Source organism: Malassezia vespertilionis, chromosome 3 (genome assembly GCF_029542925.1).
Source record: "Malassezia vespertilionis chromosome 3, complete sequence".
Classification (NCBI taxonomy): Eukaryota; Fungi; Basidiomycota; class Malasseziomycetes; order Malasseziales; family Malasseziaceae; genus Malassezia; species Malassezia vespertilionis.
The window spans coordinates 308,978-328,938 of NC_079249.1; the positions used below are offsets into that span (position 1 = coordinate 308,978).

Here is a 19,961-nt window from a genome sequence, read left to right on the forward strand (position 1 = left end):
ATGATGGTAGTCATCCTTACGCGCGAATCCTGAGCGAGAACACACTTGGGTGCCGCAGAGACTCACGTCTGCTGCCGCACCTGCGATGCCTGAGACTGCACCATGGCGAAGCGGCTGACGAAAGCACGTGACCTCGGCATCGGCCGGCTGCCTGTTTGTAGACTACGTTTTTGATTATACCATGTCCATGTTCCGTGTTATGCTCCCTCGCACCTCGCTTGCTGCGCGCGTGGCGAGGCCTGCACTGCCCATGCCCATGCGTGCGCTTTCCACGCAGAACATCTACTGGAAGGAGAACCGCGCGGCGGCAGAAGAGTTTGTTGGCGTGCGCGAGCACGCTGCCGAGCACGCTGCAGGTGCGTCTTTTTTGCCCGACAAACTAACGTACAGGTTCTACTCAGCTCTGGCGCAGGGTCACTGTTTACATTCTTGCACCGCTCTGTGTTGTTTTTGGCGTCTACATGTACCGCATCGAATCTGCACACGCCGCGCACCACGAGCACGAGCTCGAGGAGAACGGTGGAGAGCTTCCGGAGCGCCCTGACTATGAGTACCTGAACATGCGGGCCACGTCATTCCCATGGGGCCGCCAGACGCTTTTCTTCAACCCGAAAGTGAACTACCCTGCCGGGGAAGCGTAGGCCGATAAGGACACAATGATCCTCACTGCTATAGATCGGTAGTGTATACGAACCACTGCGCAGGAAACTGGAGCTGGATGCAGAGTATAGGTAGAGCCATGCCTCTCATAGAATGTGTTCCAGGCTCCGCATCGCGCATTCTGCTCCGGCCGATACCTCCACGGTGCCAAGTGGCGCTGCGTCGTTGCGCTTGCGAATGACTGCTAGGCATATTTTCCACAATACGTACGGGGCTGGGGATTGGAGCTATGCATTATTTTTCGGGCTGCGAAGTATCGCCTTGCTCAAAAAGGATCTCTTCAATGCGCTTCGAGAGGCCAGAAATCTCCTTTTCAGGCGTTGCGCTCTCTGCATCGCTCGCAATTTCGTCACCTTCTTGCACCTCCTCGTCACCTTCGGCATGACTCTGCAGCTGGTGCACAAGATCAAGAATGTGCGAGCTGCCCCGAATATGTTGCTCAAGCTCGCTATTTCCACTCTCCAGGAGCTGCACCAGTGTCCATACAGCAATGTGCTGGAAGGTGCTGTCATCCGACTCGAGGAAACGCACAAGGTAGCCGCACAGACCGCCATTTGGCTTGTCCCATACAGCATTGAAAGGCGCGTAGTCGTCCGCCTTGCTGCTCAAGTTACCAATCGCGGCAGCAGAGTTGCCTTGCACTTCAATCGAAGCGCTTGCAGTCAGCGGAAGCAGCACCTCGAGGATGCCCATGTCGAGCAACTGCGGCTTGAGGTCCTCCGAGAGAGCCAGCACGGCAGTGCATGCCGTCATCTCACTCTGGACACTGAGTGGAACGTGCAAGACAAGCTCCTTGATGCGCTCGACGGCGCCCGCATCAATTATGGCCGCTTTATTCCGCTCGTTGCTCGCCGCAAGGTTGCGCAGCGTACTGATAGCATGGCACTGCAGCTCTTCGTTCTCCTCGTGACTGAGGAGGTCAATGAGGGGGTGCAAAAAGCCGGCATCGATGATAGGACTCTCGTTCATCGGGTGGATTGATACGTTGCGTACACAAGCGGCGGCCGAAAGAATGAGCGGGAGGAAAGAGGAGCGCAGGAGACGCAAGAGCGGCGGCAGACCGTTGCTACGCACAATCTCGATCTGATACTTTTCGTCCGACGCCAGGTTGCGCAGCGCAAGTGCTGCCTGGCACTGCACCTTCAGGCTGCCATTCTCCATGAGTCCGATCAGGTTCTGCACGAGCCGTGGCTCGCTTTGTACAAGCTTCTTCCTGTTTGCACTGTCCACAGCAATGTTGCTCAGCGCGGTGGTACAGTAGTACTGTACGTCCGAGTCAGGGCTCGCGAGCAGCGAAACAAGCACGGAGATCGCACCGGCGTTCACTAGCTGCAGCCTATTCTCGTCGCTGTGCGTCATATTGAGCAGTGCACCGGCCGCGTTGCGCTGCACGCGGATATCCTTGGAGCGCGCAAGACGTGTGAGCGGGACCAGCGCCCCAGACTTGGCAATCTTGGTCTTGTTATCGTCGTGGGTGGCAAGGTTGGTGATGCAACCGACTGCATTACATTGCACTTCGACGTTAGGACTCAGCATTTGGCGGATAAGCGGCTCGAGACCGCCAAGCTTGACAATCAGCAGCTTGTTTTCCGCATTAACTGCTAGGTTGCCGAGCGCTGCACTCGATGCACGCTGCACCTCAACATCGTGCGACTGGAGCAAGAAGAGCACGGGCTCGAGCGTCTCGCGGCCGACTTCACGCACCTCCTTTTCCGTGATTTCCGCAAAAGCTAATGCAGCACTTCGCTGGAGATCGACATTATCGCTGAATGAGAGCGTGGAAAGCGCACGCAGGGGTTCTCCCTCAAAGAAGTTGGTCTCATTGCGGTTTTCAAGGTACTGCAGCAGATCAGCCACAGCATCGCGCTCGTTATCCAAAAGGAGGGGCTCGTACTGGGGCCCACGTGCACCAGTACAGCAGCTACAAATGTTTCCCATACCACTCACTTGTTCTTACTGATGTGCGGTATAGAACCTCTTCGTGCTTTCGCGAAACAAGTTAAAGTAGCGGTGTTGCGGCAAGCGATTTTGACGGCGCGACCCGCTGGTGGCGGGTTAAAGCACTCGGCCGAATAAAAATGGAATGTGGAGGAACAAGGCACAACTACAGAAAACTGCCTGAATCGCCAGCGGAGAAGCGCGAGGTGAGCTGTGTCGCGTCTTTTATGGTGCGCGAGCGCGAGCGCTCGTCCATAAGGCGTGAACCGGCGCCGAGAACCTTGTCTTTGTCAAAATATGTAAAGGAAGGGTTGTTCTGCAGATCCTCTGCCTCACGCTCTGCACGCGTTTTTCGTGGAGGTGTAGACGAGCGCGAGCGTCGTGAGGATCGGTGACGGTGCCGCAACTCACCGCGCCAATGGTCATCACGGTGGTGGCCATGTCGACGCTGGTGCTCGCGGCGGTGCTCGCTATCCCGGTCCCGGTGCCGATACCGGCGCTCGCGATCTCTGTCACTCTCCACATCCCTCTTGCTATGCGTAGTGTGTCCTGTGCTTCGCTCTTCAATGCGCCGCACCTTATGCTGCTCAACCAGGCTCGGGCCCCGTTCTTCATTCTGCGATAAGTAGCGCACAGACCACGTACCAATGCATTGGCTTGCGCGCGGATCTGGGCATCCCGGCGCGAGGCCCGCTTACGAGCAAGTCGGTCCGATTCATCCTCCTCTACTTCCTCCACATCCACACCCCCCGCTTTCCTAATACGCTCTAGGCGTTCTTGTGGGGTCTCTGTCCATAACCGCCTTGCTTGTGTTGCCTCGCTATTGGACATATTCGTCCCTCCTGAACGCTGAACGCGCGCTCCAGCACCACCCTGTTGGAAACCGCGTGATCGGAGCGGTGCACCTAGGATCGCTTGCATACCGCGGTCTTCTGGCATGTCCAGCATCCAGTCTGGCCGTTGGGATGCTGGTTTGGAAACGGCACTCTTGTTACGTTAGTATCGTGTAGACGTACCTCTTTTGCTACTTCCAAGCGTGCCTCGCGCTCCCGGAATGCCTGCGCCCCACTCGTTTCCAGCGTACTGCTCCGAGGCTCGGGCATTGGCCCGATTTCCTCGTCGCTGTTCTCCATCGTGACGCGAAGCAAGCGTAACTCCACAAGTCATGTGATCGACGACGCACGGCCGTTTGCTTCCATCATCATGGAACCGGAGCGGCCCAAGGAGAAGGTGCCGATCCCTGGTGCAGACGGCTGGCTGCGAGTTACGACGACGCATGGAAATGTATTTTATGCACAGAAGAAGACTAAGCGCTCCGAATGGACGATTCCAGACGAGATTCGCGACCATGTCGAGGCAATGGAAGCTTCCATGCAACAAGAACGACACGCGAAACGGGCACGAACCGAGCCCGTAACCGAGCCCGTAGACGTTGTCAAGGAGGAAGTGATTGTTGCTGAGCCTGTGCCGGATCCAGAACCCGTTGTCCCCGAGCCTGCGCCCGTTGCACTTCCGCCCGCGCCGGATCTGTCGTTCGAAGAAGGGCGTGCTTTGTTCATGGGAATGCTTACATCCTTGAATGGCACGCCGTCTGAAGTGAATCCTATGGCACCATGGGATCAAGAACTTCCGAAATTTGTACATTTGCCGGCATACAGCTCGCTCCGAAGCTCGCGCGACCGCGAAGATGTGTTTAATGAATGGTGCAAGTTGAGGCTGCGTGAGAAACGCGAAAAAACGACGCGGCGTGCCCCTGCCCCTGCCCCAACACATCCATCGGATTGTGAGCGGCAGCTGCGCTCGTTGTTTAAAGAGCAAATCGTATCTTCGCGAACGACGTTTGACGATGCAAAAAAACAGTTTGGCACCGATCCGCGATTTACCGCTGTACAAAACCCAAAGGCTGTATTCAATACATGGATGCAGGAGCTCGTGGAGATCAAGCGCCGCCTGGCGCGCAATGCAGATACAGCCTTTGCAGCGCTACTGACCGAGCGACTTCTTGAACCCGCATCGCTGCTTGGCGAGGAGGGAATCCAAGGGGAACCAGACAAGGACCAGGCAGCCCAAATCTGGCTCAAGGCAAAAAAGACACCGGGACTTGTAGAGGATAAGCGGTATGATGCGGTAGGCAGTGCTACGCGACGTGCCGCTCTTTTTGCTACATGGCTACGTGACGGGGTGCGTGTACAGACAGCAGTGGAACAAGCGCCACAAGAAGTGCCGCAGGCCAAGGAGAGCGAGTCGTCCGAGGAACGCAGACAACGCGCGCTGCAAAATCGGCAAGCACAAGTGCTCCGGGACCAGACGCGTATGCGAGAGCGCAACCGCGCTGCGCGATTTGACCTCGATAGTGAGCGACGGTACGTATTCGCACCCTCTGACCCCAGCGAAACCGATTTCCGCCAGCTGTTGCTGGATGTTGTGAGCGATCCAACGCTGACATGGGAAGATGCTCAAGGCCTCCTGTCGCGCGACGATCGATTCCGTCCAGCGGCAATGCGCGATACTCTCCAGGACGAGCAAAAGGCACAATTTTTTGCGGAGCACATTGCGCGGCTCCAAAATAAGAAACGTGATCAACTCGCGCGGCTCTTTAGCAAGCATACCAAAGATGAGCACGGCAGGGAGCGTCTCGATACGGCCATGGACACGGTGCTCGCCAATATCCGTACGGACGAGGGATTTGACGCAGGGCTGAAACGCTTTCTCGGCGAAGATGCAAGCGTGCATCGGAGCCGCACTACGACACTAGAGCGCGAGTATGAAGCATGGGATGCCTGGCGACAGACTTGCGCGAAATCCGAGTTCCAGGATATGCTCCGCGAAAACGCCTTTGTTACGTTTTGGGGCGGATTACGCAAGGAAAAAGAGCAGCACACCGAGCAGCCCAGCGGTGCGGAGCCAATCCCCGAAGATGAAGAGGCGGATGAAGAGGCTGTCTCTGTGCTGGACATGGCCTCCAATGTGGATCTACGTGAAATGGAATCGGTACTACGGGTATGTATGAAAAAGCGCGAGAGCTCATGGCAGAACGACAAGCGCTACCAGATTTTTGCGCATCGCCCCGACGAGCGTACAGAATGGCTCAAACAACATCTGGCACAGTTATCGGTGCCTAAGCGAACAATTCATCAAATGCATATAGACAGATAGCTTTAGGCGCGAGGGAGGAACATGCTCCATTCCAACGCATACCCAAGCGACGTACCCGGAACGCCAAGGAAGAGGTGAGAAGAACGCGGGGTATCAGTGCCCACAGAAAAGCACTGCTTTCCATCGGCGCATTGCGGCATGCGCGGCGTAAGATCAAAGAAACTCCACAGTTTCCGAAAAGGTATCGACATCCAGCAATGGGCACAGATCGCGTCTGGCGCCGTCGGAAGCGATTCGGGCGGCGCTATAGCTGCAGAAGGTGCGGAAATGTTGCCAAGCCACTCGAGCACGCGGGTCATCCCAAAAGCGACGCGTACGTCTGATGAGAAGAGGCTTGAGGAGGAAAACTGCACCGGCGTGGACGCCGTGTACCAATTACACGACGTCGCCAAGAGCAAGAATATAATTGCGCCACAATAAATGCAAGGGCGTGTCTGCACCGTGTAGCTCAGTACAAACAAAATCAGGAACAAGGGGGGTGCCGCAGGGAAGGGCAGCACAAACAGAGGCAGCCACCATCGGAGACAATACATGTGGTGGAAAATGTGGAGGCGGAAAACGACGCAAGGCGCTTTTTCGCTACGGCACTACAGCTTGGAGGTGCTCACGTCGGTGTGTAAAAACGGACGTATGGCAGCTTCGATTTGCGGGTACTCTAGTAAAAATCCATCGTGGCCTTCCGGGCTTTCGATATGCACAAGGGCGGACTTGGGAATGCTCGCGTGCACGAATTCTTGCTCGTTGGGCGTGTACAGCAAATCGGACGTCACCGAGAGGATTTGGACACGCGGTGCCACCGGCGCAACTCCAAGGTATCGAAGCACTTGTGCAAGCACAGCAGTACTATTCGACTGGTCCACATCTTGCGTCCAACTTGTACGGTCGCGTGCAGCGTCATGTGTGTCCAACTTTTGGGTCAAATGGATGTAGCACAAGGCATCGAAGCGTTTTACAAACTTGTTCCCGTGGTGATACAAGTAGGACTGGACCGCATACTGCTCGCGATCCTGCTCCTGCTTCTGCTTGAGGATATCAGGAGAAGGCGCCTCATCGCCCTCCTCCATCAGCGAAGACGCTTCAGGGTTCAGTTTCCGAGGGGCGGCCTTCTTGACATTCGTTGTGCCGCGCAAGCGGCTGAAGCGGCGCTCAAAACTTTGCGGCTGGCGGTAGGTCATCAACGCACACATACGCGCAGCCGCGAGCCCTTTTTCAGGGGGGTCGCGCAAGAGGTAACGTCCTTGGTTGTACTTTTCATCCGCCATAACCGCCCGGCGCTGCACTTCGGACCACGCAATGCACCATGCCGAGTGTCGTGCAGAGGATGCCAAGGCAACAATCGCACGGACGTATGGCTTGTCCTTCGGCGTCGCCTCCGCCATTGCATTCGGAGAGGAGGGATGGCGCACAGGGAAGCAAAGCGGCCACTCTAGCGCGGCCATGCCGCCCATAGACCCACCAATCACCGCGGCGAGCTGCTCGACGCCGAGGTACTCCAACACGCACTTGTGCAGGCGAACGTCGTCGCGCACCGTTGACGAAGGGAAATCAGCACCCCACCACATCTGCTCTTCCTGCTCCATGGGCTTGTCGATGTGCGGTGCGCGCACCCAAGCACCGTTTGTGAACATTTCACCGTGCTTGCGTGTGAGCGGACTCGCAGTCCCGTACGGCGACCCAATTGTATTACAACACACAATAAAGTAGCGTGTAGGGTCCAAGGTATGCCCAGGGCCAAACAATGGACCCCACCATTCCGCGACGTTGGCATTGCCAGAAATGGGATGGCTTACAAGTACGACATTCGCGCGGTCACGGTCGAGCGTGCCCCACGTTTTAAATGCTACCGGTGCATTTGTGAGTATTGCGCCATTCTCCAAGGTAAACTCAGGTATGACGAGGTACCGTTGGTCGATTTCTACCGCCAATGGCGTGGTCGGCCCTTGCACTTCCACCGGCGCACTGAGCATGGCGACACGGAGCAACGGGCGATTGACTCGCGGACGCACGTGGACAGTTTACCTCCACAACGCATTGGCCACTACACTACACTACAAGCTTGGCTAGCAGTGCGCCGTGCGGCGACTGCTGCGTCTGGGAGAGCAGCTCGTTAAAGTCGGGATAAGCGGAGACCTCACAAGTAGTACCGAGCTTGGCCAAGACACGCAAAGCTGCGTGCGTGAGCTCCGTTGCTTTCTCGATTTCCTGCTTGGTTGCACCGTCGCGTGTCTTTCGCGTCAAGATTGTGCGCAGCGGCCCGACCATATCAGACAAGAACGGCGCTATCTGTCCCGGGACTAAATCCACGAGCCGTACAATGATCAGGCACCCAAGCAGTTTAATTCCGTCGTCGTCAGACAGCGTCTGCACGGCACATTTCGCAACGTCAGGAACATGCACCTGCTCGAAGCTGTTATCCAGCAGGGTAAAGATGGTCTCGAGCGCGTTCTTGCGCAGATCGAGCCCGTCATCCTGAATCACTGTGAATGGACCCATGGCCACTTTGCGCTTCAGGTCCTCGCGCACGACTGTCGCCTGGAACAGCTTGGGCAGGAGCATGCCCAGGTGCGCCTTTACCAAATCTGGGCGATTGTACAGCGCAGCATGCAATGCCATGACCGCATTGCGGCGTACAAGCAGGTGCTGATCAGAGAGCAGTTGCAGGAAATACCAGAGCGCAGGAGAGAGAGACTCGTCGAGTGCATGCGCTCGGTCCAATGTGACCATTGTTCGCACGGCGCCAAGCACCATGGCGCGGCGCGATGCGAGCGGCGAGTTTACTTCGCGCTCGAGCTCGGCGAGCAGCGTGGGTGGCTCGGTGAACACCATCCGTGCCACACATTCGCTGCAAACGTCCAATGCTACCTGTCCGGCGTCGTCAACTTCTTCCGGCATTCCAAGCGCAAATATGGCTGGCCACAGCGTGTGGGACATATGTTTGAGCTGCTCGTGCGAAGCAATGGCGAGTGCATCGCGGAATATGCGTAATGTCTGCAACGGTTCCTGATCGAGCCGTGCTTGGACGAGCGCAAGGAACTGTGCGTCGCCGAGGAGCATTCCGCCCAATGCAAACGAACGGCCCGCACTTTCTGGCGCGGCGAGGATTCGTGCAAATGTACTGCTCGCGTTCGGCCAACCACATAGTGTACCTTGCTGTCCAAGCACCCCCAGTGTGTACAACGCCAGAGACTGTCCTGCAGAGTCTACAGCACCGACCATCTCGCTTACACGGCCAAGCACACTGGGAAGCGCGGCAGAAGTACTCGCTGCAGCGCCCAAGCACCGCGCAAAGGCGAGCGGCACTGGCACATTATGCAGCTGCCCTGCACTCTGTGTCTCCCACGCACGCTCCAAGCTGCTCACAAGCGCTGGCGCAAGTGCATCTTCCGCCGCGGCCAGGGACCGAAGCAGAACGGTGAGCGCATCCACAGCCTTGGGCGCCAATACCGGTGAGCCAAGCAAAGGGAGGAGCGGCGGCAGCAGTGCATCTGCAACTGCGCGCGCTAGCGTCGGATCGACCTCGACAAGTACATCGGCGAGCGCAAGGGCAGGCGCCAGTGCAGGCGACTCGATCTGCAGCGGGATCGTAGCGAGTAGCTGGACAATTGCAGTACGGTCCTGTACTGGCATCTGCTCGCGAAGCAGAGAGATGGCGGCTTGCAAGCACTCGAGTGCCAATAAGCCATTGTGTTTGTGCGCATTCTTGGCGAGGCCAATTAGGATCGGCAAGCATCCGCCTGCAAATGCGTCCCAATAAAGGCCCTGCCTGTCGGCACTCTGCAACACGTCCAGCGTGACAGCGAGTGCTGCGGGGCGTAGCACTTCGTGCTGTAGCCGCGCCTTGAGCGTGTCCAATGCCACAGGCAAAGCATCTTCCAAGGCAGAAGCGCCTAGGCTCAGCAGGAGGCCGAGCGTGGCAAGCGATGCTTCGCGCAGCGATTGGTCTTCCTCGGCTCGCTGCATTACATCGATTGCAACTTGGTACAGACGCATCAGCTGAGGCTGGATCGCTTGTGCGCCGAGTACGGGCACGACACTTGAAATCAGCAGCGCGGTCGCACGCATTCCCTCCAATGCCGTGCGATGCTGTTTGCTGAAACTCGCTTCGGAGAACACATGCACAACATAGTCGAGTTGCCGCGCAGTTTCTTTTGGCGCCGCCGCGGCCAGCTCCGAAAAAAGCGCCACGGCGGCGAGTGTCCTACTGCGCCCTCCGGCTGCATCTTTTCCTCCTTGCAGTACGCGACGGATAGAATGAAGGATCGCGTCCGAGTGCTGGGCCATACCCCCACCAAACACCAGGACCAGCTGTGCCAACGTATCGAGGCACGCAATTTGCGTCACAGCAGAGCCAGTATTGGCCTGTGCGCACAAACTGCGCACTGCCGCAGGCAGCAAGTCCAACAGCGGCGCAGCGTCTGGGCACGGCAAAGCGAGTTCGCTTGCATCGTGCTTGCGTTTCTGCAGCGCATTCACTTCCGGATCGCCGGCAAGCCGCAGGAGAAATAGTGTAAACGTGGAGTAGATCTCGAGGCGCACATTTTCTTCGCGTTCGCCGAATCGTGCAGTCAATGCGCTCGTAATTGTGTACGCCATTTGACGCACGGCGTCCAAGTGGTGCTGGAAGAGGGAGGCAAGCTGTTTACAAGCGGCACGACGCACTTTCCACGAAAGATCGTCGTCGTCCGAGTACTGCTCGTCCAGAAGATCATCCTCGTCCTCTTCTACTTCTTCCTCGTCATTGTAATCCGCCGCGTTCGGATCGTGCTTGAGAAGCAAAAGGTCCAGCTCGACCAAGGGATGCACGTCGATAGAGCCTGGAATAATGCTGTACGTGAACAAAGAAGTAAGCGTCTGGAGACACAATTCGCGCAGCTCGTCTGCTTCCTCATCCGGCTGGTCACCCAAGGAGCGGAGAAGCTGCACAACTTGCTGTGCATACTCGGGCGAGCTTGGGCGCAGGCGCATCAGCGTCTCCCTAGCCAACAAGCCAAGCAGCTGCACAGAAACGCGCACTTGCTCTCTCGAGCCTTTGAGTCCCGCAAGGCCATCGTTCAGAATCTTGGCATATGCTTCGGGCGTGCATTCAACCGCCAACATGCCGAGCCCTTGTATTGCACGCTTGCACATAGCCATCCTGCCTTGCAGCGCGCCCAGTAGCGTGTCTAAAATTAAGTATTGTAAAGGAATCTGACGTGCTAAGCACATAGGAAAGTGCGAAACTGTATCGTTCAGCACATCCATCGCACTGATCCGCTGTGCTGCGTTCACACTGGCCGATTGGACCTGGCCGACAAACGCGGGAATTACGGTTTGGACCGCAATTTGAGCACGCGGTGAGTTCTCGCCAATCTCTTGCATCACCGTGCGTAAAGCGAGCGACGCAATATCGCGTTCCTCTTCGCCCTCGCCGAGCACCAAGTTGGTGAGGCTTGTGATAATTACAGTGTAATTAGCGTCGCGCACATGGGTAGACAATGTGCCCAGTGTCTTTACAGTAAGGTTCTTCACTTCGGTGTTCTTGTCTTTAAGCAGATCCAAGGTCTGCTGCACAGCTGCAGATTCCAGTTTCTCCTCGAGAGGATGGTAGGCGTACGATTCATGGCTAACCACAGACACCAGGTCATTTAACGCCATATACCGAAAGTCGGAGTCTGGCGACTTCATCTGCTTGTTAGATACAAGGAAGGATACGCGCCTTGTCGAGCAGCGCCAGCATCGCCGTGCGGTTTGCACCCATAATGCCTGGCAAAAGGACAGACGGGGCTGGCCACAAACCACCCCTCCACAATGTTTGTCAGCAATTATTCCTACGAAGCTATGAATTGGCGCGTGCGCGCTTGGTTCGCTTTATCTGCGGTGCTTCTTCCTCGCTGGTGTTGCGGTCATCGTCGTCGACAACAGGCATTTCGGCCCACACACCGTCATCGTCGGCGTCCGGCTCGGGGGTTTCGCGTTGTTCAATACGCCTTCCATCGGTCACCAGCGCCATGGCACTGTCGACGCCGGTAAAGTAGGAGGCGAGCGTCTTTCCACGCCGCCACTGTCCATTTCCACATGGCACACCGGTATCAAAGAGACGTACCAGCCTATCGAGCGAGGCACCCAAGAGCAGAGTCTTGTCGCCTTGGGCTGCATGGATGCGCAAAGGAAGCAGACTGGAAACCGTGCCCGTAATGTCTGCTGTCAGCAATCTTCTCGACTTACCTTTGTACTGGTACAACGTGCGTCCTGTGCTTGTGTTGACCGCGTACAAGTTTCTTGCCGTGTCGCCTACAAAAAGCAATGGGGTCTGCGAATCGCCATGAGAAACAATCATAATACGGATCGCGCCTTGGTTTTTTGGCGTAACTTGCCACTCGTGTACGTGTTTCTGCTTCTTGGCCGGCTCATAAACACGCAAAACACCGTCTTTAGTACCGACAATCACGGTGGTCTCCGGTATACTGTCGTTCGTCACGGCAGGGGTATTAGACGGAACGAACGCAATAGAACGAATTAGCGGATGCCGTTGCAGTGAGAGAGCATCATTGGGAAGCTGAAGTGAGCAAGTTGGGTAAACGTACATTCTTGGCACGCCATACCTCTCCGAAAAGAAGCTCACGATGTTTCCCCCCTTTAGACGCAGCACTTCGTTTTTTCTCAGCAACGAGCTGTGCACCGTCCTGATCTTCTTGACCAGCGTCGGTCGCAGCGATTTTGTTATATTGCGCAAGCGTTTTTTTAATGCTCCACAGAGAGAGCGGAACTTGCTCGCCGCCATAAGCAAAATGTGTGGGTGAATCGGTATCAGGGTAAAATGCCACATGGTGCAAGGGACCAGGTACGACCCACTTGTAAGCAGCTTCATCTAGTTGCTCTTCTGTTGCACTTGATAAAGAAATGCTTTCCTTGTTTTCCTTGGCATGTCCCAGCAGAAACTGGGCCAGCTCCACGTATCGGAAGAATCCACCAGATGTGCAGCTCAGTACACCACTGTTTATTAGCAGCTACACATAAGGGTTGGCTTACCGTTGGGTGATTTTTAGATTTACCCAGCGCTCTACACCGACGCGCATCCGGTTTTCGTATATAGATCCCAGGAGCTTTGCATTCTGGCTAGGCGCCGGTTTGCCACTCTCTTGGTGAAGATCAGAGCTAGGCGCTTCAATGATATCCACATGTCCGTTTTTGCGCGCCATTGCAATCTGGAGACGTTAGTACAACCCGTCATATCTTGACACGCACGATCGGAACCTGGTTTTCATTGGCGTCGATTACCGAGCCAAACTCCATTGCTTGGCAAGCTACGGCGGGTCCGTAGCGGCAATTGGGTATGTTGACGGGCTCATAGCGCTTGCTCTTTAGGAACAATGATTTAAGCCGACCAGTGGAATCGCCGACAAAGACTTGCACATCAGGCACATCATCGGGTACAGACCCGTTCGCCATTGCGAACCAATTGAGTGGACGCGAAGGTAGAGCGGCAAAAAGGTGGTAACACAAAATTTTAGCAAACTTTAAAATTTTATTAATCAAAATTTCAACACGAATTAAAAGTGACACATAAATAGGAAACCAAAAGAATACAATAAAAAATGTATAATTCAAAAAATAAACAACAAATTTAAAATAAATAATAGTATAAGCAAATAAATAGACATTTACTATGCAACGTACGAAGTATTTTTATTATTATATACAACGTTACATATATATTGAATAAATAAAACAAATAACATTTTCAAATATATATTTTAATAAATAATATTACAGCTGGTTTTAGACACATTAATTGTAATTACATTAATATAATAAAAAAGTTTGTTAATAAACTATATACTATTATTTAAATATTTTTATTTAAATATTTTTGTGGTATTACGAATTGCAAATGTTGTTTAAAATCGATTTATATGAACGTTTATTTAATTAATGTTTGTTTTCTCGATTTTTTTTATCGACGTTTCCGTTTAAGATCGTGTTTTCAGCGAAGCCAGCCGGACCCACTTCAGTCTTGACCTCCTTGATTGGCATGGGTAAACTGTTGTCCAATGTAGTAGCACTATCCTTTTTTCCTGTATTTTCTTCGTTCTAGTTTGTGATACTCATTGTAGTTTTGGCAAGAGTCTCTTCGTTCGCTACATCCTTAGGTTGTATAGCATCGCTTTCATGAGTGTCTGTCTTGTCGTCACCATTACTCTTAACAGCGTCTTGTTTGGTAGGGTTCTCTTCAAGCTTTTCGATAAGCACATCTGTTTCTCCGGCAACCGGCGGAGCCTTTCTTATCGAGGTAGCACTAGTCCCAGGGTGCCTCGGAGGAGGAGGCAAATTGCGAATAGCTTCTCGCTCCTTGCGTTCAATTGCCTCGTCATGTTCATCCTTAAACCCGCTCATCTCCATTGCTTCCAGTTGAGCCGGTGTGGGTGGTAACTGAATCTTTTCGCCATCCTTAAGCACGGCCATCTTTTCATCCAGTAAAGCACTCGTATCAGGACCGGTTGGCAAATCCACAGGTCCCATCAATTCGAGCACGCCGCCTTGCGCAATACCCGTCTCAGCCTCATATAAAGCTTCCATGAGCGGCTTTGCACTGTCTGGAATCCTAACTTTCCCTGCAAGAATGTCCCCCGCTTTGATCCCTGGCCAGTAATACACGCGTTCGTTCTCGTCAAACCGATCGAGGAATGCTTGTCCTGCCACTTCAATTCCTCCGTAAAAGCCGCGGGAATGCACGTAGGAGAATATTGGCGCCGGCTTCTTTTTAATGTCCAGGCTGCCCGAATACGAAGCTCCCATTGGGCCGGCAGCTGCAGCAGTATCTATCGTTAAGGAAAACTTGTGCGACTTGAACGATTCCAGCATCTCATCTGTGTTGATGACAAGGATGATATCTGCAATATCAAGTCCTAGCATCAAACCCGCAGTCGTGTTGTTCGGCAAAATGCACGAAGGCGGCGACCACGATCCGTCCGGAAGGCGGCCTACCAGCAAGCCCGAACCTCCCATACCACCAAACGGTGCTATACCACTCTTCATACTCGAGTAGATGCACAGACCTTTTGCGTTGCGGATCACTTGCGGTGGAATCTTTTTCACCACTTCGCGATCGAGGAGCTTCTTCTTCCCTTCCGATTCCAATCTCTCCTTCACCGGGATACCCTCTCGCGTAAAGTTGCGAAGTATTCGCGCGCACTTTTCAACCTCAAGGGGAAAATCGCCAGTCGCAGGCCAAAACCGCTCTCCGCCGAGCCAGTTGGACGCGCCGTTCGCGTACCCTGAGAAAAAGTCCGACACCTTGGTGCCCTTGTCAAACATTTTTTCCGTCCATTGTGAAAACTTGGTCTTGCCTTTCATCTCACGCGCTGGCGGTACATTTGCGTTAGGATCACGCCGCGGCGGAGGTGCGGCCATGCTGTAAACGGAAATAGCGCAGAGGCCTCGCCGGGCGTGGAGAATTACAGGTCCCGTGACCTCCACGCGTGGCGCGTCCAAGCAACACAAATACATTTGTTTGGCTCCACACTCCAAAGCACGGATGGGCGAAAATAGCGTGCCGCGTGTAGGCAACAAGGCTACCCCCATGGTGTCGCATCAGTGTGATATTGTACTAGCAGATGTTGGCCAGGCGCAAGGTATGTGTGTCTACGCGTTTATTTACCGCCAGTTCTGCAACTTGAGCGCTTCTTGCAGCTGCTTGGCCCCCAGGTTTATTCGCACCGTGCACACAAGGAAAACAAGGCTGGCAGCTGGGCCTCGTCTATGGCATTGTCCAGCCCTGTTGCGGGTGAGGTGCGTGGTTATTGTGTGCTTACCCAGAACCTCACTGTTTTTCCGCATCCCGAGCAAAAGATCACACGAGCGCTGGAGCTGGTCCTGGAGGAGCTGGTCGTGACGGAGCGAACGTATGTGAAAAGGATCGAGGCACTTTTTAATCGGTATGCGGTTCCGTTGCGTCAGCTTGCGCAAGACAAGGATACGGAGATCATTCCCGTAATGGAAGCCGAGCGGATGTTTGGCAACCTCGGCGAGATTGTCGCTGCAAACAAAATGCTTTTGTGTGAGCTTGAAATTTTGTACGAGCAGGGTGCTGCCTATATGGCTGCCTCCATAGGCGAGGTCATGGCGCAAAACGTATGTGCTTCGTACAGCTGACCCTAGATGCGCCGCTTTGCGTGTTATGACGAGTACTTGAGCGACTTTGAGCAGGCTAAAGAGATCTACAATCAGATGCTCAAAAGCAAGGCTTTTCGAGGATTTATCCAACGTACGCAGCACTCAACCAATAACCTCGGCAATGCTGGACTGCGCGAGTTGATGATGGAGCCGTTGCAGCGCATCCCCCGCTACCGTTTGTTGATGGGTAATATTATGAAGAACATTCCCCCTTCCTGTGTACAGTACCAGCGCCTGCACGAAGCCAGTGGCCTTGCAAGCCACATTGCCTCGCGCGAAGTGAACAGCACGACGCGCCGTGCCGCTGTACTATGGAGCTGTCAGCGCAACATCGAGCGCTTCCCCCTCGAGCTCGTCAACGCGCGCCGCGAGCTGCTGGGCTGTATCGATGTAGAAGAACCCAGCGAGTCCTCTGGTGGTGTGCTGAACGCAATCGGCTCTGCATTTACGCGAGGAAAACACAGCAAAGGGCACATGTACTCGTTGCTCGTGTTTGACGATGTTCTTGTGGTGCTCCAGCGTTTCACCACGGTGCCGACCCATCATGTCCTTCGTGTACAAGACATTGAGAAGCTTGCCGATATGATGCGTGCATCGCAGGTTTCATCGCCGAACCCCAACGCGAAGAAACACGACTTGGGGTTTGCCGGGATGGTTGACCTGTGCGAGCTCAAGGCTGAGGGCCTGGACGAGAAGCGTATCCGGTGCATCTTTTCTGCACCGCTGCGTGGTACGAGCAACAGGTCTGAGACGCGTGTATTCACCGATTCAATGTCGACACTGCACGGCGCTTCGCGCACGGCCATGTTCTTGGAGTGCCTCTGGAAGGCCCAGGCAGTCCATCGCGCAAGGGCGCGTGCTCTTCAAGTGCGTGCAGGCGTAGTACCTGGGAATGGACAGCGTGCGGCGAGCATGATGCTTTACACGTTGTATACTCCGTCCCAGTTCCAGCGCTTTCCCTACAAAGGCGACTTTATTGTGCAAATTGGGTCGGCGGACACGGCGCGCCAGTTCCAGATGGACTACAACATCGACCGCTGCATCAGTGTGGAAATGACAGGGAAGGAGAATGTCGGGACAGTGTGGATTAGTGCTAAACCCGGCTCGGATGATACTACCTACGATCTTCCGCTGCACTACATCCCGGTCCTTTGCGCACATATGGTAGAAAACCCGTACCAACCTCTGGCTTTGCCTGCGGAAGCGAAGCGCAAGGCGACTGTTGCTGAGGATCCTGTGCGTCGCTTCAAGTCGATACGCGTTGCTTCGCGTGGCTCTGTGCGCAGTCTATCTCGCTCTTCTACGCGGAACTCGCCTGGAGCGCAGCGTGCGCGCAGTTTGATGAGCGACCGTGTGCGTGCAAGCATCCAGTCAAGTCTGGAGGCCGTGATCGAGAGCAATGCGGAAGAAGAAGAGACGCAGGGTATGAAGCGTACGAATCCACTCGGTGAGATTGGCAACACGATGCCAAAACGCCGCACGTTGAGCAGCTTGGCTAATGGCACAGAGAATATTCCACCGGGCCCAGCGTTGTTACCGGCAGAAGACGATCTGGTGAAGGAGTATGCACGAATGGATACGCATTATGATACGCCAAGCAAGTTGGCACCCACTCCAGTGCAAGAACCCGCAAAGGAAGAGACGCGAGCATCACCGAAGCCTCCGCGAGAGTCTGTGTTGAGGATGCCTGCCGAGGATACGCACCGTCTCAAGAATCCTTTCGACGCCCAAGATGCACAAACATCTGCCGACGAAGCGGCCGAGGTCGAAAATTCTTTGCCCCCGCTGCCAGACTCTCCGATGATGGACGTAGATGAGGAGAAATTAGCGTCGCGTGTTTCTTCTGCCACATCCGCACGGCCCAGCACACATTCCCGCAACGCATCAGCCACATCCGTCATGTCCAAACAGGTCACCGAGGAGGAGATGCAGGTTATGCTGAAGCCCATTTTGAGCCAAGTCCAGGAAATACAAGCTTCGCAAGCGGTGTCGGAAGAGGCACCGCAAATTCCAATGCCCCAGACTGCCAAGATTGAAGGAGAACCTTCATTTGGCGACTTGGAACAGGATATGGACTTGACCGTGTTGCGCCTCCTGAAGGAGGAGCAGGCAAAGAACGAACTGGTTCCGCCCGTGCCGCCACTGCCTGCCGTTTCTCTTCCTTTCCCTTCCGAAGAAAAAGAGCAGCACAAGAGGCCCACCCAGGCTTCCTCGCGCGTGCTAGACGAGAGCCGCGCAATGAAGCAGTCCATTATTTGTTTGGGTGAGGCCGTTGCAGGTCTCCGCAAGCACCGCCCAAGTTCGATCGCTGCGCAGTCCGACTGGGCACTGTTTAAGGATGCACTTAAAGACGTGAACATGTGCTGGACAGATATGGAACGCGCATACGAGGACAAGCAAATGGAGCTTGCCGCGGTGCGTCTGCAAGGACCGCCGCCAAAGACAGATATTTGTGCAGAGGAGATGGCACGCACCGTCGATCAGTTGCATGCGCAGCTCGCTGCACTCGAGCAGCGAGCTGCTCTTCTTGCTGCGTCGGAAGAGGACGCACGCTTGGAAAACACGGAGCTGTACATGGTGTGTAACGAGGAGCTGAGCAAGCTCTACGAGCACAGTTTCAAGCCCGAACACGAGGAGACCGATTTCCTGCGGCGGTCACTTGTGGCCGCCAAGACGGAAGTGCACAACCTGCGTATAGAGAACCGTGCGCTTCGATACGACGCGCTTCCGTAGCATGATTTAGTAATCAATAAGCAGCCCCGCATCGCCAGCATAGTTTGTCCATGTCCCAGCATTACGTCCAGAAAATCGCACCTGCCCTCATGCAGAATCCAAAAAGCGAGACGAATGGAAACGTGAACTATACGTTCACTGTAGGAAAACTTGGTATGTACATCATTTGCTGACCTTAGATGCCGGCATTGTATGTTGCGCAGCTTTGCTTACCACAGGCGATTTTGATCGGAGAACGTGCATCGTTGATCGAGTTTCCTTCCTTGCTTCTTCCTGACGGCGTGAAACTCGGCAGTGTCGTGGATATTTGCGTGAAACGCAATGAAACGGAAGAACAAAACAAACGCGAAGAGTTTGTCTCGCTGCAGGACGATATTCTGCAAATGTACGGGCTCAACAGTCCGACGCGTACGTATTCCTCGCCGACTCACAGTAGCCCCCGTGCTGCGTCTGCGCAATGCGACACAGACAACACTGTCACTCGAGTGGGACCCATTGCAGCTCGCAAATGCAAAGCTGCTCTCGCTCGATATCGTGCGCAATGGGCAGCGCATTGCCAAGATCCCCAACCCGCTCAGCGCAACGTCTACAAAACTTTCGGGCCTTGCGCTGAATACAAAATACACTATCCAGCTTGTCCTATGTACGAGCGCAGGCATCTTTTCTTCCGAAGAGCTTCTCACACAGACGCATACGATTTATGACCTGAGCGGCATTCATGTATGTCTTGGCATGATTCGCGACGCGGCACTGCGCGATGCGACGAAAGAAGTGGTCCAGGCGATTGATGCACACTGGTCGGACCAACTGCTGATCGAAACGACGCACTTGGTGTGCACAGAAGAGCCCACACGCGGCGCGCCAGATGCTGATATGCAGCGCGTGTATGCCAAGGCACAACAGCTGAGCATCCCCATGGTCCAGCCACATTGGGTGTTTGCGTGCCAGGAAGAGAAACGGTGCGTGGGATGTTGACTAACCGCAGCATGGTCAATATTGGTAGCTACTATTTGGACAAGATCCCACCGAACGCGATGCGGGTCAAGGAGCGCATCCGAAAAGCGAAACTGCACGACGAGCTGCGCGAGGAAGGACGGGAAGTAGCGACGCCAGAAACAGAGGCGCCACTCCCACCTCTGCCGAGCGAGGCAGAAGCACTCTCGCACGAAATGGACGAAGAACAAAGCGAGGCAGAGTTGCCCGCAGAGTCCAGCATGGAAGCGACAGCGCCAGAAGAGCCAGCTCCAGCGCGGAGCACGACGCCTTGTTCGGCCAATAGCGAAGGACTTGAGTCTGGTATGGAAAATATTGCCTTGTAGATA

At 54.7% G+C, this 19,961-nt stretch overlaps 9 protein-coding genes across 9 annotated transcripts; 4 read left to right on the top strand and 5 right to left on the bottom strand.

Moving 5' to 3' along the window:
• Positions 1 to 181: 181 nt before the first annotated feature.
• COX6A (Cytochrome c oxidase subunit 6A) lies at positions 182 to 641 on the top strand (the record flags this gene model as incomplete). Its single annotated transcript, XM_056206471.1, has 2 exons — positions 182 to 356; positions 391 to 641. 2 exons carry the CDS (start codon positions 182 to 184, stop codon positions 639 to 641), a joined length of 426 nt encoding a protein of 141 aa, XP_056062446.1.
• Positions 642 to 894: 253 nt separating this feature from the next.
• On the bottom strand, positions 895 to 2,598 carry VAC8 (Vacuolar protein 8; the record flags this gene model as incomplete). Its single annotated transcript, XM_056206472.1, has 1 exon — positions 895 to 2,598. One exon carries the CDS (start codon positions 2,596 to 2,598, stop codon positions 895 to 897), a length of 1,704 nt encoding a protein of 567 aa, XP_056062447.1.
• A 1,203-nt stretch (positions 2,599 to 3,801) lies between these two features.
• MVES1_001632 (uncharacterized protein) lies at positions 3,802 to 5,754 on the top strand (the record flags this gene model as incomplete). The annotated part of the gene is made up of 1 exon (XM_056206473.1): positions 3,802 to 5,754. The coding sequence occupies one exon, from the start codon at positions 3,802 to 3,804 to the stop codon at positions 5,752 to 5,754; it is 1,953 nt and encodes a 650-aa protein (XP_056062448.1).
• A 587-nt stretch (positions 5,755 to 6,341) lies between these two features.
• MET2 (homoserine O-acetyltransferase) lies at positions 6,342 to 7,721 on the bottom strand (the record flags this gene model as incomplete). Its single annotated transcript, XM_056206474.1, has 1 exon — positions 6,342 to 7,721. One exon carries the CDS (start codon positions 7,719 to 7,721, stop codon positions 6,342 to 6,344), a length of 1,380 nt encoding a protein of 459 aa, XP_056062449.1.
• A 76-nt stretch (positions 7,722 to 7,797) lies between these two features.
• On the bottom strand, positions 7,798 to 11,418 carry MVES1_001634 (uncharacterized protein; the record flags this gene model as incomplete). The annotated part of the gene is made up of 1 exon (XM_056206475.1): positions 7,798 to 11,418. One exon carries the CDS (start codon positions 11,416 to 11,418, stop codon positions 7,798 to 7,800), a length of 3,621 nt encoding a protein of 1,206 aa, XP_056062450.1.
• Positions 11,419 to 11,569: 151 nt separating this feature from the next.
• MVES1_001635 (uncharacterized protein) lies at positions 11,570 to 12,932 on the bottom strand (the record flags this gene model as incomplete). The annotated part of the gene is made up of 3 exons (XM_056206476.1): positions 11,570 to 12,289; positions 12,318 to 12,726; positions 12,763 to 12,932. 3 exons carry the CDS (start codon positions 12,930 to 12,932, stop codon positions 11,570 to 11,572), a joined length of 1,299 nt encoding a protein of 432 aa, XP_056062451.1.
• Positions 12,933 to 13,824: 892 nt separating this feature from the next.
• On the bottom strand, positions 13,825 to 15,144 carry MVES1_001636 (uncharacterized protein; the record flags this gene model as incomplete). The annotated part of the gene is made up of 1 exon (XM_056206477.1): positions 13,825 to 15,144. The coding sequence occupies one exon, from the start codon at positions 15,142 to 15,144 to the stop codon at positions 13,825 to 13,827; it is 1,320 nt and encodes a 439-aa protein (XP_056062452.1).
• A 124-nt stretch (positions 15,145 to 15,268) lies between these two features.
• Positions 15,269 to 18,639, top strand: MVES1_001637 (uncharacterized protein; the record flags this gene model as incomplete). Its single annotated transcript, XM_056206478.1, has 3 exons — positions 15,269 to 15,365; positions 15,398 to 15,864; positions 15,892 to 18,639. 3 exons carry the CDS (start codon positions 15,269 to 15,271, stop codon positions 18,637 to 18,639), a joined length of 3,312 nt encoding a protein of 1,103 aa, XP_056062453.1.
• Positions 18,640 to 18,689: 50 nt separating this feature from the next.
• On the top strand, positions 18,690 to 19,958 carry MVES1_001638 (uncharacterized protein; the record flags this gene model as incomplete). Its single annotated transcript, XM_056206479.1, has 5 exons — positions 18,690 to 18,792; positions 18,819 to 18,829; positions 18,858 to 19,047; positions 19,076 to 19,598; positions 19,625 to 19,958. The coding sequence occupies 5 exons, from the start codon at positions 18,690 to 18,692 to the stop codon at positions 19,956 to 19,958; spliced, it is 1,161 nt and encodes a 386-aa protein (XP_056062454.1).
• Positions 19,959 to 19,961: the final 3 nt, after the last annotated feature.